General features: G+C 45.0%; 1 protein-coding gene across 1 annotated transcript; it reads right to left on the minus strand.

Annotated features, from left to right (window-relative positions):
* Positions 1 to 311: 311 nt before the first annotated feature.
* Positions 312 to 14,860, minus strand: CNMD (chondromodulin). Its single transcript, XM_050976496.1, has 6 exons — positions 14,399 to 14,860; positions 11,840 to 11,980; positions 8,684 to 8,797; positions 5,924 to 6,077; positions 4,587 to 4,789; positions 312 to 2,245 (listed from the first exon to the last, which is right to left on the minus strand). Exons 1-6 carry the CDS (start codon positions 14,858 to 14,860, stop codon positions 2,030 to 2,032), a joined length of 1,290 nt encoding a protein of 429 aa, XP_050832453.1. The 3' UTR covers positions 312 to 2,029.
* Between the last annotated feature and the right edge of the window lie 248 nt (positions 14,861 to 15,108).

A 15,108-nucleotide genomic window follows, 5' to 3' on the forward strand; every position in this document is an offset into this window, starting at 1 on the left:
TTTTGTTAAAAATTAATTCTGTTAAGTATGTGTAGACATGGAAATCACCTACAAGAAAGTTGGTTTTGTGTCTTCAGAAGGAGGCTGTTTGTTTTGTTGGGGGATACAGAGAGAAGCAGATGACAGGTTCCCTCAAGATGCAAAAGAGAGCAACAGTCTAGTTCAGACATTGACACAGTCACATTTTTCTCTTTGCTTCCAGTGTTTCACTTGCTGATGCCCTTCTTTTCCTCTTCAGACAGTTCTTGAACGAGTATGTGAAAGAATTGTTACACCTTCTACATTGAAAAAACCACAAAGAACAACGGGGGTTATTTTAATGTGTTTGTTTAATCTGCAGTAAAAAAAAAAAAAAGGAAAACTGACTTTTCTAAGCATATGATAGATGTACTTCTAAAACAACATAATGATCAAGGTCATTTTCAGTTTAAAAAGCAGAAACTCAAATTTAACAGGCCTTGAAATCCCACTTTAAGAAGTTTATAATTTAAATATTTCAAAGCAAGTCTGTCCTTCAGATTAAGGGAAGGTGAAGTTTATACTAAAAAGCTACAATAGAACAAAATACTGAATTCTACTCTCATCTTATTCTCATTTAACACTTTGCTTTTCAGATATGCAGTTTAGCATTCCACATGAGGTTGTCTTTATTTTCTTTAAGCCATGATTATGTCAAATTAATTCCTCTTTTCTATGTGTCACGCAGTGTTAATAACATTACTGGGCTTGCAACATCTCAAGAGCTGTTTAGTCATAAAAATGAATGCTCCAGAAAGCAGACTTTAGGAAAATCTGAACCATTTTGTTAATAAAGATCATGTAGATAGCTCCATAAACTTGGAGGTAGGGTTCAAGATACATAGTATGGATAAAGGCGGTGTGATACCACTATTTTTGTTTTTCAAGGCTAGAAATACTAAGTTGTTCCACCTTAGAGCGTTTCAGCTTAGTACCCTCCTTAGAGATTTAATGTGTAATGGGATCAATCCCAATAATTGCAGAGTTTGCCATGGCAAAAAGCATGAGGTGAGAAAGGAGAGGGAAAAACAAGGTTTTTTTTTTTTTCCTCTCCCTTCTGGTAAACAGTTTCTCTTGTAGGGAAGGATTGTGAGCTTCAGCAAAACTAAAGGAACTGGTTTGAATGGCTGCTATCCATGTGAAATAAAGAGGGGTTGTAATCTTGTGTCAAAAGTGTCTAGTTCAAGGATTTATAAATAACAGTGGCTGTTGTAGATTCTGAAAGGTCTTGAGACTCCTTGGTCTGTAACTGCATGTAAATACTTTTGCTGTAGTAGCTGGATAGCAGATACTTGTTAGACACTACAGTGGTATCATGGATACAGGATTCTTGATGCTGGGGCTTCTTTGATGTTGGGATGTGCGAAGGGTTTTGATTCTGCGGCCACTTACATTCCCTTCTACAGCCCCTTTTCCTGCTGTTTGTTTCCGATTTAGCACAATGTGCGCTTTCCCGTGTCCCCTGGAGCAGCTTTGTGGGAAAGGTATGCTGTAATTGGTTTATAACCATTCATAATGACCTGGCAACTCTGAATAGCAACAGGGAGCAACTTAAGTTGTGATTTATTTAAGTAAGCTACATGGATTAAAGGCACTCCCAAGTGTACAAGTTGAGCTAGTTGCTTAATTGGGTGTAAATTTTCACATACAGCTTGGAAAGAGAGGCGTTTGTTTTGAAAGGCTGAATTTAGATGTATGGGCAAGCTTATGGACTGCTAAACCAATTGTGAGCAAAGTTTAATATTGTCTTTTTTTGGGATGTCTCAGTTTTTTAATTCAGCAAGTGCTAATTTACCCTTGCCTCTTGTAAAGCTAATGTAATATTTACTTGAGATTTTAATTTCCAGTTGGAATATCTGACCTTGCTTTTGGTGCAGAAAAACAGGCTCTGATTTTGTAAGGCAGGATCGGTACCGCTGCTTTGGTTTTAGTCTTTTATCAGCTCATTGTATTCCTGCTTATTCTGTCAAGGCTCCAGTTGAGTTTGTTTTGTTTTGGTCAAGGGATTTCCTCACACAACGCCCATGATCCGAGCAACCCACCAGCTGCAGGGCATGATGATGCGGCAGGCGGTGCGGCAGCCCTGGTAATTGTAGGGCCACGGGTGGTAGCCCATGAGGGGCTCGCAGATCCGCTGGCACTGGGTGTAACTTCGCCGGCACTCAATGCAGCACACGCCCAGGTGATCCAGCATGGGGTCAAAAGCCAGCCCTTCACCTTCCACCTGCTGGAATGTAAATTATTAAATGTCATCCCAGTGCTTTCATTCTCATGGAATAGCAGAATACATCCATGCTCCCGTTAACCCCACAAAAGGTAAAACCTGCAGTCTTGGGCTGTGGAGATTGACAAAACTCCCATGCATCTTGGTTTATTATTTTTTGACTTGCTCTCTTTGGCAGAAGTGTAGAATTGGTGCGATCACCCTTCTAAGATGGAAAGAACAGGCAACTCTAACGTCATTATTTTTATTCTACTGTCCTTGCAAAAGCTCCAGCAACAGTAACCTCCTCCCAAACTTTAAATATTAGTGATGGAAAAGATTTCAAGATAGTTACCTAAATCTTTCATGTAGGTGAGAATTCCTGAAATATATGATGTGGTTTTTATTATTAGTTTTAGATTCTGTATGTTAATACTTTTTACAGCACTTTTAGGAAACTATTCCTCTGGTCCCCTGCAGTTTTCTGAGGATTTGGCTCTTGTCTCTGAGTCTGGCTCTTCCCACCCTGCCACACTGAGGTGCATTGTTGACAGTGAGAATTGTGCTTGTTCTGTAGCTGACAGTAAGGAGTTAAATGGAGCAATGCACAAAATACCTAAAAGCCTTTACCCTTCAAAATTCCTTTCCTCATTCATGGGGAAAAAAAAGGTAACCTGATATTCTGCTTTTGGAAACTTGGGTTGTTTTTTGCCCATTGGTGTTACTTTAAGAAAAGCAGCAGTAATGCACAAATGCTGAAGTACCAGTAAGCTTTTTACCTGACCATTTGTCATTCATTTTTGGAAAGTAGCAGCACAGCAAAACAAGTGACACAGAAAGGTACCACCCCATTGTCTGGGCTTCTACAGGACATAAGTGACAGATGGGTGTTTTTAGGGATCCCAGCAACTCCTTCCCTGTCCTTAAAGCAGGGAGGATGTTTTCTTGGTCGGGAAAACATCATCCTTGAATTCAGATACCTGCACCATGAATATCACCTGAGCTCATTGTCAGGCTCCACTTAGAGTGAGTAAAGAGAAATAGCTCTGGGGAGGATTCATTTCATCCCTCAGGAAAGGCCTAGAGCATAATTAATGTTGCTTGTCAGTCCAGTGACTGGACTAGGTCTCTAAGAAAGTCTGGTGATAGGCATCAGTGCAGTAGCTGTTGGTGAAGGCGAACCCCGCCCTGCAGGCTGAGGGAAGTCTGTTGGCTGCATCTGTTTGGCCCTTCTCCATTTGGCCTGGCTGCCCCTGGCTGGAAGTGCACACCTGTGGCAGCTGATGTGCCTCCAGAGGCAGGGCAGCTCAGACCTCATGGTCACATTAGCAGCTGTGAGGAGAAGCTACATTCCAGTGCCACTGCTGTTTTACTGACCTCGTGAGAGAGTCGATTTAGATCCACTTTATTTGGAGTGATTAATTTAAGTTTAATTAAGGGATGTCAACTCGGCAGAATGCTGTCACAGTATAATGATCTCCTGCTGTTGCATAAATGTCAAGTCAAAGCTGGGACTTACTTCCAAAGCAGGAGGCATTTATCTTGTGACAGTGTTGTATTGAAATGACTTACTCCTGCTGCACCAAATGGTGGGTGTAAATTGTCTGGCGCTGGTGCAGCAGACTGGAAGGTGCCTCCTGCACAGCCAGTGTTCCTGCAGCATGGCAGAGGTGTTGGGACGCAGCAGGGTGGCTCCTCTGCTCTTTCTGGGAGCTGCTGCTTCTTGAAGGGTGAGAACAAGTTTTACGACAGTCATCCTCTACCCACTGCTCCTGTCTCAAAACAGATTCTTCTCTGTCATGTTATTGCTAGTCTAGGATTGCTTACCCTCATAGAGAAGAGGCTGAGAAAGAAATTCATTTGGCTGAACCTTTATCTCTTTGCACCCAGACGCTTCTGCTGTGTTCCTCTGTAGCAGTCATGTCTGGTACTAATTTCTGTTTGAGAGCAAAGCATGTTTCTAGCTACTGGACTGTCTTCACACAGTAAATGATAGGTCTCAGCTATCTGGTCAAGACCAGCTTTGGTTTGTTTCCAGAAGGTGCTATGCTTGTCACATCTCCAGTGCTGTTTCCACATGGATCTGGAAACCTCAAAAAGCAACTGGGCATCAAGTTGTCTTAACCTTGTGACCTCAAGTACTTGTGCTTATTTCAGACTGAAATCTAAAACTGGGAGAAGAGGTTGGAGAGAAGACATTTTTGAGCTTCTTAGGTGTTTTACCAGTCTATTATTTCCTAGAAAAGCTAAAAAAGCAAAGACTGTGCAGATAGAAAAAAAAAATATTTACAAGCCCCACATTACCAGTGTTACATGTCTAACACAGTCCTGAGCTCTGAAGGAAGATTACAGTGCAAATACTCACGTTGTATGGGTTGTCTGGATTAAATGTTTGATCAGTATCTTGTCCCATTGGCCTGGTTTCATTAGCTTGGTGGCCAAACTCTTGAGTCAGCTGCACGGTGCGTGACCTGGGGTTTACTTCCTCAGAAGCAGCTTCTAAGTCTTCCTCATCAAAGTTTGGTTCTGACTGGCGCTTGTTTCTCTTCATTTGTCTCCTTTGGTTATCTGAAGGAATAATCCCAGAGGGACAATCTTACCTTGAGTGTGTCATTGTAGTTACCTAAGATTTCAGTGATTTCTTTAAATATTAAAAAAAGGAGAGGATGGAAGGCAGAGAGAAAGCCAAAACTGTGCCTTGGCAAACTTGATGTGCATCGCCATGGGAGCTGCTTGCCTTCCTGTCCAATGCCAGTCCAAAGCAGTGTGATTACCTTTCCGCCCCTCCCCTCTTCTCTCCTTGAGGCAAAATTTGAGATTTGTTGGCAGTTTTTTGACCCAGTCTGTAGTCACTAACCGAGATACAAACCCAGCAGCAGTTTCCAGCACTAGCAAGATCAGCTGTTCACATCTCACTTATTTTCAAAAATGCTTTTATGGCGGGATGGTGCCCTGCTCTCAGGGATATCTGGTTCTGGACAGCTTTGATACTGCTCTTTTGTTGCCCAGTGGGATATTCAAGATCACGAAGAGAAGTGGAAAATATTGGTAGCTTGGGTCCACAGGTGCTCTAAAATGTGGTAATTTTTTTTTCACATGTGTTGTCCCACCCAAGTGTTCTGACATTAACTGGACCAAGGAGGAATAAATATTTTTGAGCCTTCTCTCCGAAGCCTGGAAGTTACGTGGAGAGGTTGCCATCTTCCTGGTGACTCCTGAACACCTTTGCTAAGCTTGCCTATGGGCCCCGAGTTCAGAGCTGGGACTGCCCCAGCGTCTCAAATCATCCACCAGCTGGCTGGCTTAAAGCATCTTCCTTCCACTCCACTGAATTCCTCTGGGGAAGCAGGGTAGAAAACAGGACAGGCTATGGTCCCAAACTCCTGGCCAGTGTTCCTGGGGGCTAGTTTATGCTGTTGTCTTGTCCTTCTCTAGAAGTAGACTAACCTCTCTGGAAATATTTCATTTCCTAGCAGTTCACTCACTTGGGCTATGCAAATTGTCTGAGTAAATACAAGGATGGAAAATATCTAGGGGATAAACTCCAAACCCACAATCTTGGCACAAGCCCAGGAAAGGCGTGGGCAAGGGAGGAAAGGAGTCTGGTTTCCAGATGTGCTAGTTTCAGTAGCAAACCTGATGAAGGGAAGGCATTTAGATGAAGGGAGGGGTAACATACTTTTCAAATAAAAGAAATGTTACCTTTGGGATATGTTGGTCGCAGCCAGAAAATTGGAAGATCCCTGCAAAGCTCTAGAATTTTGGGGCTTAGGAAGCTGTTATGCTTGATAGGCTCATCTGCAGCCACCCAGATAAGGGAGTTTTTGTCAAATCTCACAGGCATGATTTCATCTTCCTGCAAATAGAAGAGCATAAATCCTTTGCTGCTCAGTGAGCAGTCATGTGCCTGCTTGCTGCTAATTCTTGAGCACCAAACTGTATAATTATATGCTGCAACTAATACCAAGCATCCTTCTATGTCATGAACGTGAAGGAATCGTGCTGAGCCAAAGCCTGGGGAAAGGCTGCCTCCACTGAAATGAAGGGCAAAGCCACTGTCACCTTTGCTGGGGCTGTGATTTCACCCATCTCACTCCTGGAAGGCTTCTGCCCCATGCATGACGGTGGGTGACAGAGGTCTTTCAGCCCAAAGCACCAGAATTTCAGGTGGTAGAAACCAAAGTTCTACCAGCTTCAGCAAAGCAGCAATGAAATACCAGCAAAACCCAAGTCCCTCATCTTTTCTTATGCCCTGTTCTCATTTGAGATACTCCCAATATAGAACTCTGTTTACAATGCGTGCATGGGGGGTGAAGGGAGGAATCTTGTTCAAAAGTTTTAGAGAGGATTATAGCTTGAGAACTGCTCCAGCTTCCAGTTTTAAGTCAATATGATCAGTCTGATTAAAGGTCTTGTCTGGTAAAAGCAATTCAATTGACCAAAAGCTTGAAGTGCGAGTTAAAGGAGCCTGCCTTTTTGAAGTGTACCCTGCAGGTTTTTGGTTCATATCTTCAAAGTAATGTAGGAAAATGCCAGTGATTGATTCTTTAAAGTTGTTAGTTCAAAGTATTATTTTACATAAAATGTGTAAGTATTTTATAGCAACGGTGAAATACTAAAAGAAAACTAACTTTTGAATCATGAAAAACAGCATGATTTCAAAGTTAAAATTCTAAATTGCTTTCATAAAAGTCATCAAGACTTGTTATATAACTGACTAGATCAATTCCTTCCCTTGAGCTGTTGTTTCTTTAGTGTTTATTGATTTATTTTGTAGGTCCCAAGTAATTTAAGTTTGCTATCCAATCTGTCTGCTGTTCTTTATTTATATTCTCCCATTTAAGCTTTTATCAACATCAGAAATATCTGACTCTAATTTTCAGAAATAAAAATATCCTTTGTTTCTGTTTGAAATGATCCTGACTTGGGAGCAGCCAGAACTTGGGTATCTATAAAACTCATTTTACTCAACAATTTTTGTAGGTAGTTTTGCTCTGATGCCCGTTGCAGGAAAACAGCATATGCATACTTTCTCCTAAATACTTCCATATCAGAGACATGACTTGGCCCAGAAAAATAAATACTGCTTTTCATTCCTGTAGTACATCTGGCCTGGAAAATCTGACAGGGAAATATTACTGTCTTACTGGTAGCACTAAGCTGCATGGTGCATGCGATTCATTGCAACAGTCACACAGGTGATGCATCCTGGCAGAAGATGCACAAAAAACAGGACAAGGAAATAGTTTTACTGTCAGCAGGTAGAATTAGAAATAAGTTTTTGATTATTTAGGATAATGTCTTCAGGTCTGTGGCTTTGTTTTTACAAAAAGATGAAAAATCCAAACTTTGACTTCAAGCAATAGCACTAATCAAGTCAACGCCAGCTGTCTTTTATAAAATAAGGCAAGGCAGGAATTCTCTTTCTGGAATTTGTGCAAGTTCTCTTTCCCATCATGGGGAAAATCCTGCCAGCTTCAGGAGGCTTTGTAACCTTTGTCAGCCTTTCTGACTCTATTAGGAGAGATCTTTTCCCCCTTAATTTTAAAGCAGATGTTCAGCAGTCACAGCACCACTGCTGGGAGGTGCAGCCTTAACAGCGCCTCTCTCCCCACTAATTGTATCTTGCTTTTATTCTCCCAGGAGCAGAGCAGGCCCAGGGAAAGGGCTGTGGATCTCCTGTGCTCTCCTGCCAGTGACTGAGCCTCCAGCAGCATCCAGGCTCAGCTGGGACTCAAGTCACTGGAGCCACTCCTGTGTGAGCAATAAGTTTGGGGGTCTGAGCTCTGGGAAACTCAGGCTTTGAGCACATAAAGCAATCAGCTTTCTGGGCAGATGTGAGGTTTGGTGGTATCTGGGTGAGAACTGCAGCTTTTGTGCTGGTTGTGATGCAAATTCTATGAAATTCTATTAACATGTAAAATTAAGTTTTATGCTGAGAAGGCAAAGTAATATTTTTTAAAATAAATTGTTTCTTCTGAGTTATTTTAATTTTTGCCATGTTTTCCACAATTCCCTTTTACTGACTAGAGTGATGGAGTTAAAGCTTCTGCTCAAGAGCATTGATAGAAATCTCCTGGGATCTACCACAGCCCTCCTTTGCATTGACTACAGCAGCTGCTTCTTCCGGGCCCTCCCTTCCAGCCTTGTGCTCAGCCTGGTCTCAGGCAGGTGCTCTTGTCACAGAGATCTCCTGGGGATCTGGCAGAAATCAGCCTGTGGCTTCCCCCCTCACTAATCTGCAGCCTCTCACGATGTCGCTGGACACAGTGACATGTCTGATACCAACCTTGTTTTTCTTACCTTTCAGGGACTTCTTGCAACCAGTCAATGAATCCCAGGTATCCTACCCTAACCCTACCATGAGCCAGAGTGGCTTCCAAATGCCATTTTTATTTGTATTTACATTAAGGCTCTCTCTATACAAAGATTAGTTTAAAAAAACAGCAAACTACGCCTTACCAGCTCAGATGAGAGGCTCACTTTAGCCATAGCATCAACTTCAGGGATGTGAGCTTTTGGCTGAGCTTTGATGTAACACTTTTCTCCTTCAGCAAAACGGATCCCAGTTATGCCCTGCAAAAGCAGAAGGCAGGGGGTTGTGCACAGCCCTCCAGCTCCTCACCACCCCCAAGAAAGTGCCTGAGCTCTGCTAAAATTGCCACTGAATTTTCAGTCTGAAGGTTAAACTTATTTAAAACCAGAAGCAATAAAACATTCTTCCCTTCATCATTTTAGCGTCACAATTTTGGTCAAATTGGTCTAGAAGTTTTTGCTTAATTTCTGAAAGTGGGGGGTGTTTTATGTAAGTGCTTCCATGCAGGTTGTAGGCTACTTGGAGTAGCTCTGTTAAGGAATTAGTTGACATAATTTGAACTGTAACTTAGCACCTAACGTAGGCAGTCTTGAAATTGTGCTAGCTGGTGGCATGGTACCCTTGTGACACAGTTTTACAAAAATGTGGGGGCAGTTTGGTTCAGTCTGTACAAATAAGTGACTGTGACAGCAAAGGGAAGTTTGTGACGGGCAGTTTGGTGCAGAAATCTGTGTGTGGGACTTCATCTGGCCTACTAGGGTGGAATGCGGTTGCATAAATCATAGATGTCTAGTTTTAAGCAAGAGAAGGAGCAAGTCTCCTGCAAGTCCTGGGACATACCTTCCCAGCCCTGTGCCTCAACCTTCCAACCTTGGGCATCAACATCTTGCCATTGTCTGTAGTGTCTACGTTTCTACTGTAGGTTTCGGAGATCCATAAAAGAGCTCTCTTCTACATTATAAATTTAGATACCTCATTGTAAATGGCAGAATTTTTGTGGTTTTCCTGTGGTTGCACAAGCTCCAGTGAACCACCTAAATATAATTACCTAGTGCCCTTTAAGTTGTGCTGGTTTTCTACCTGACCTCTAGCTGTCAGGAGAAAGGGGTGTGGGTGTCAGCATGACCCCTGTCTTCTGCCTTGAAGGGGTATCGTGGATGCCTTTGTGTGCAGTTTTGGGTACCACAATGGAAGACATTAAACTGTTATGGAGTGTCCAAAGGAGTGTACGGGACTTGGTGAAGGGCCTTGAGGGGGAACTGTATGAGGAGCAGCTGAGGTCACTTCATCTGTTCAGCCTGGAGGAGACTGAGGAGAGCTCTCCTTGCAGTTACAGCTTCCTTGTGAGAGGAAGAGGAAGGGCAGACACTGATCTTTTCTCTGTGGTGACAGTGACAAGACCCAAGGGAATAGCCTGAGGTGTCAGGGGAGGTTCATGTTGGATATCAGGAAAAGGTTCTTCACACAGAGGATGGTTGAGCACTGGAACAGCTCCCCAGGGAAGTGATCACAGCACTAGCCTGGCAGAGACCAAGAAGTATTTGGACAATGCTCTCAGGCACATGGTGTGACACTTGGGGATGGTCCTGTGCCAGGAATTAGACCTGATGATCCTTCCAACTCAGCACATTGTGATGTAGTGCAGCATGAGATGGATGGGACTGGGGCACCTGAGCCATGTCCTGTGTGTCTGCAGGTCCTGTGTAGCTGGACACAGCCCCTTCACAACAAAATTACTACAAAAAGCAGTGAGAGAGGTGATGGCTATGCAAGGATGGGTGCATTCGGACATAAGGCTTTGTGGTGTACCAGGTGTTCTAGGATTACCCTATATTGCCAAATCCAAGCCTTCTTTGACCATGCAGTCATTCCAGCAGTGCCAGTCAATCCAAAACTGCTAATGTAAATACCAGTCTGTTGGAAGCATGTCTGTTCAGTTGCTTTCTCCTTTGTGTGCATTCTTGGCTGAAAACCCAAGTGGCATCATCCCTTTGCTGAGGTTGTCCCTGGCCCTCTGTAATTACAAGCAGGCACTGTCCCTGGGAGGTCCCTTGAGCTGGTTGGTGTTAGGAGCTGATTTGTAACCTGGTTGTGACAGGCAGTATCTCACAGGCAGCAACACACGTGGAGGAAACATGAATTCAGCATCTCCAGTGGACTGCTGCTTTTGTGCAGATGTGAAATGGCAAAGGTAAATGAGAAGAGCTCACTGTGGATGCTCTTACTCAGCTGCTAATAATGTTGCTATGGTGATGGTAATGAGAGTTGCATAAAGGCAGAACCACAGCTGTAGGGAAAGTTGGGGGTCCAGCATTTCCTGGCATGGATTCATTTGTTCTGGCTGAAAAGCCAAGGAACTGGATTTTATTGCCTTTCTAGATCCAGCAAGGGAAAAGTGGCTGCTCCAGAAGCAGAGATGCTTCCTAGCAGCAGCATCTGTGTTTTAGGTGCTGCTTTGACTTGCAGAGGGCTTAACTCTGAAGTTGACTGTTTTGCACCTGAAAACATTTAACTGCAGGCTCTGGGCCCTATGATGGGTTTATGCAGCATCACATAGATGTGCCCTAGTAGCTCAGGGCAGCTCAGAGCCCTGCTCTATCCAAGCTGCTGAGTTCTGCTGAGGTTTGGCATCTGTTAGTCCAGGCTCTGTGCTGAGTTGCTGGGGTGCCTGAGTGTGCTTGCTGTCAGCCCAAGTGGCCCAGCACCTGGCATTTGGTGCACAGATGCATAAACTATGCTAAATGCCTCTATCCTTTGCCATGGGGCTGAAACCAGGCCAAGCCATGGAGAGCAGCTCCCATCCTTGACCTCAAGGCAAAGGAAGCTCCCCAAGTCAAGCACTGCAGAGTGGTCTCTCCTTGATGTCTCCTTGGCTTACTGTATTGACCCTCTGCTCCTCAAACAGGAATGTCTGGGGGAGGTGTTTCTGCCAGTTCAAACCACATGAAATCATGCGAGGGTTGTGTCACAGCCTGACAGAATGTAAGACCCCAAGGTCACGTGTCACATTTCTGCTCAGTGGTTTGAAAATGCAAAGTATTTACATGGAGTCAAACCTGACACAGCCTAATCCACATCACTTCCTGGAGTGGTACCTGGCATGGCTGATCTCAAAAGAGCACTTGGATTTTTGTTTTGGAGGAAACTGTCTCCCTGGGAATGCAAGCCAGGAGAGGTTTGTGTGGATGGTTGGAGACTGGAACCTGAGACTAAGTGGGGCAGAGAAGTCAGGGCAGAACAAGGTGTCCTTAAGAGTCCAGCGCTGGAATGTGTTACATGAAGGACAAGAGTGGCACACTTACGATCTGAAAATCATGGACTTCAACTGCCTCTTCACTCCCACTTCCTGTTTTGAATGTCTCTAAGTTGTTTCCAGCATCTATTTCCATTGATCCATCTTGTACTTTTCCATTAATACTCATAGTATAGTGAACGTTGTACACCTGGAATCAATAAAAGAGTGGTAGCACATGCCAGTAATTACTTATTGCCTTCCTCCTACACCAGGCAATGGGTCAATCTGACTCTCATATCCCTATTTAGCTCCTAAATTTTGCTGCTGCAGGCATTTGATAACCCTCCAGCAACCAACACTGCACTACTTCAGCAGTGGGGCCGGCTGGCAGTGGGGCAGGATGGAGACCAAACAACCCTGAGAGGTTTTTTGGTCTCCATCCTTGGAAGTTTCATGGCCTGTCTGGAAAAAGCCCTGAGCAACCATCTCTGACCCCACAGCTGTCCCTGCTCTGAGCATCGGGTAGGACTGGAGACCTGAGATCTGACTTCCAGGGCATGGTTATAGTTTTACTTCAAAAACAATGTGGGGTGAGTCCACACCCATGTTCACTCTGACCTAAAAACCCTCTTATAGGACATTTTAGGAATTGCTTGTTATGCTGGCATGATTCCCGAAGGACAGCAGGCATGAATGTCCTACTCTGAAAGAGGCCAACCCCTGTTTATCTCTTAGGATGTTCTGCTGAGGCACAGGAAAACAGGTTCCTCTTGAATACGAAGACACTTCCCAGCTTGTAATGGATGTGAACTTTGTTTAAATTGGATGTGAAGTTCTATAGGCTCATATTTTCCTTGTCAGCGGATTTGCCCTTATCCTATTTTCAATGAGGAGAGCTACAGTGTGGTTTGTATTTGCTGGAGGACCACAATCTGTGGAGGGGTTTTGTGATTCTCCTGTGCAGCTCTGCAAAAAGTGCTGCACAAGCAGTTTATTTTGGGTCTTAAAAAAGCCCTTACAGCATTTTAATGAAAAATTTACACTGACAGCTAGAGACAAATTTCTTCTTCTCTCACCTTCGCTCAGGGAAGTCTAAGGTGCTAAAGATTTATGGTTCCTCAGTTATACACAGCCACTCCCATATTTCTGCTTTCTAGGACTCCTGTTGAACACGGTCCATAAAACCTGACCAGTATATTTGGTCTCTCCCTGACAGGGGCTGAGCTAGAGTTGAGACTTTGATAGCCCTGTCAGTTAGGGAAGAATTTAAAGATATAAAATGAAACCAAGAATTTTAAAATTGCATTAGGTTTTTTAAAATTAATTACCCTGGATATAATTTTTGCAGTTGCTTCCTAAATATTTGCAAGTCAAGTGCAGCTTTCTGAGTATGAAGGCAGCTCGGAAAAATAACTCTCAGCTTTGCCAGTGTCTTCACCTAGAGAGCAACTTTGAAGCTTAATGGAAACTATGAATGTGACATATTTTGTATGGCTGAATTTGAATGACAGGAGCATTAAAAAATGGAAGCATTGTCTTGTACTCCACAAATGCACTTACCTGCTCAGAGCTGAAAGCACTGTCCCCTGCCCATGCCACCATTTGCATCCCTCTCCCTCTTCAAAAGCCTAGAGAAGCACACGGTTCTTGCAGCACGTCTTAAAGGTCAGCAATGTGTCCTGTCTTTTTGCTGTAAAAGCTTGTACTTTTCTGATTATCTGAATTATCCCTATGTGTAGGGGTGTATCTCACAGGGCCACCTTTGCTCTGGCTCCTGGAATTCACACAAGGCTCTCCTTGATGAAGGCTGGCATGTGGCCAGAGGCAGTACAAAACTTCTTCCAAAGTAAATTCAAGGGTACTAATTTAATTTATGTAGAATGGTTCATTCATGTGCGTACCATCATGCTTCAAATATGTTTCAAACATAAATTCTGTGTAAACAGAAAGAAAAGTTAATCTGTAAACATGTTATAATGCTCTGAAGTTTGGTTCTTTCACTGATCACCAGCTTCTCAGTTTCATTCTTTGCATAAAGTGTTTCTCATGTACCCCAGAAACTGTAAATAATAAAACTTAACTTTAAAAATTGCTCCACAGCTGCATACCTAAGTGTATGCACAGCCATACAAAGCACCAGAACTAACGGTGCCTATTAATGGGTTAATTACAACATTACATACTTGAGGGTCCAGGTAGAATCTGGACTGAGAACGCAGATGCTATGAAAAAAGAATTTACACATTTCAATGTTTTTTTTGTCCAGAGAGCTGGAGTTTGCCCAGGATGTGAATCCCTGGGGACTTGTTGAGGTTTGAGTTCACTGAGGATTTGTGAGCAGAAATCAATGTACAGCCTGTGCTCTCAAAGATATGTTTTGTGTTTGCTAATAAATGTGCTTCCAGGAAGCTCCATCCACACAGCCACCAAAGACAGCGATTATGAGTTTGGGTTTTTAGGTGTTTGGGGATTTTTGAAAGGAAAAAAACCCTACAGGTCTGCTTAAAGACCTCTTTATAGACCTCGCAAGAAGCGCTTCCAGCCCGTGCCTCTCCGTATGTGCGGGAGCTCCCCGCCTACCCTGCCCGGGAGCAGACGTGCCCGGTGCCTGGCCCGGCGCGCTCACCTGCCGCTCCGTGGCTTTCCAGAAGTAGAAGGCGCCGATGGCCCCGGCCAGCAGCAGGAGGGCCCCGGCGATCAGCACCGCGGCCCCGGCCTTCAGCAGCCGCCCCGGCCCGGGGGGCGCCGCCGCCGCGTACGCCTGCGGAGAGCGCGGGTGGCAGCAGGGACAAGGCAGGGACCCCGGCCGGACCCGATCCGACTGGACCCGTTTTGTCCCGATCCGTCCCGTTACATCGTGACCTGTCCCGACCCCACCCGTTCCCCACTGTCCCAAACCAACTGGTCCCGTCCCTTCCCGTCCCGACTCTCTGGGTCCCGTTCCATCCCAACTCATGCCCACACGCTTTGTCCCCATCCCACCCTGTCCCGCCCGGTGCCTGCCGGCAGCACTCACGGGGGGCAGGCACAGCTCCACATCGTCGGGCCCCACTCGGGCGATCGGCACCTTCTCGGAGCCCTCTGCCATGGCTGCCGCGGGAGGGAGACCTGCCCGGGCTCGGCCCCGGCCCCGGCCCCGGCGGGGCTGCACCGCCCCGGCCCGCCCCGCTCCCAGCCCCGGCCCCGGCCCGCGGGAAGGGCAGCACCGCCCAGCCCCGGGCACAATGAGCCCCTTGAGCTGCCCGGCAGCCGGGGGAGTTCCCTCGGGCTGTGCCCTCCTGCCCCATCGCCGTCCCCTCCAAGTGATCCCCCCTGGGTGTCGTCTCCAGCTTCCCA

This window comes from Serinus canaria, chromosome 1 (assembly GCF_022539315.1).
Source record: "Serinus canaria isolate serCan28SL12 chromosome 1, serCan2020, whole genome shotgun sequence".
NCBI lineage: Eukaryota > Metazoa > Chordata > Aves > Passeriformes > Fringillidae > Serinus > Serinus canaria.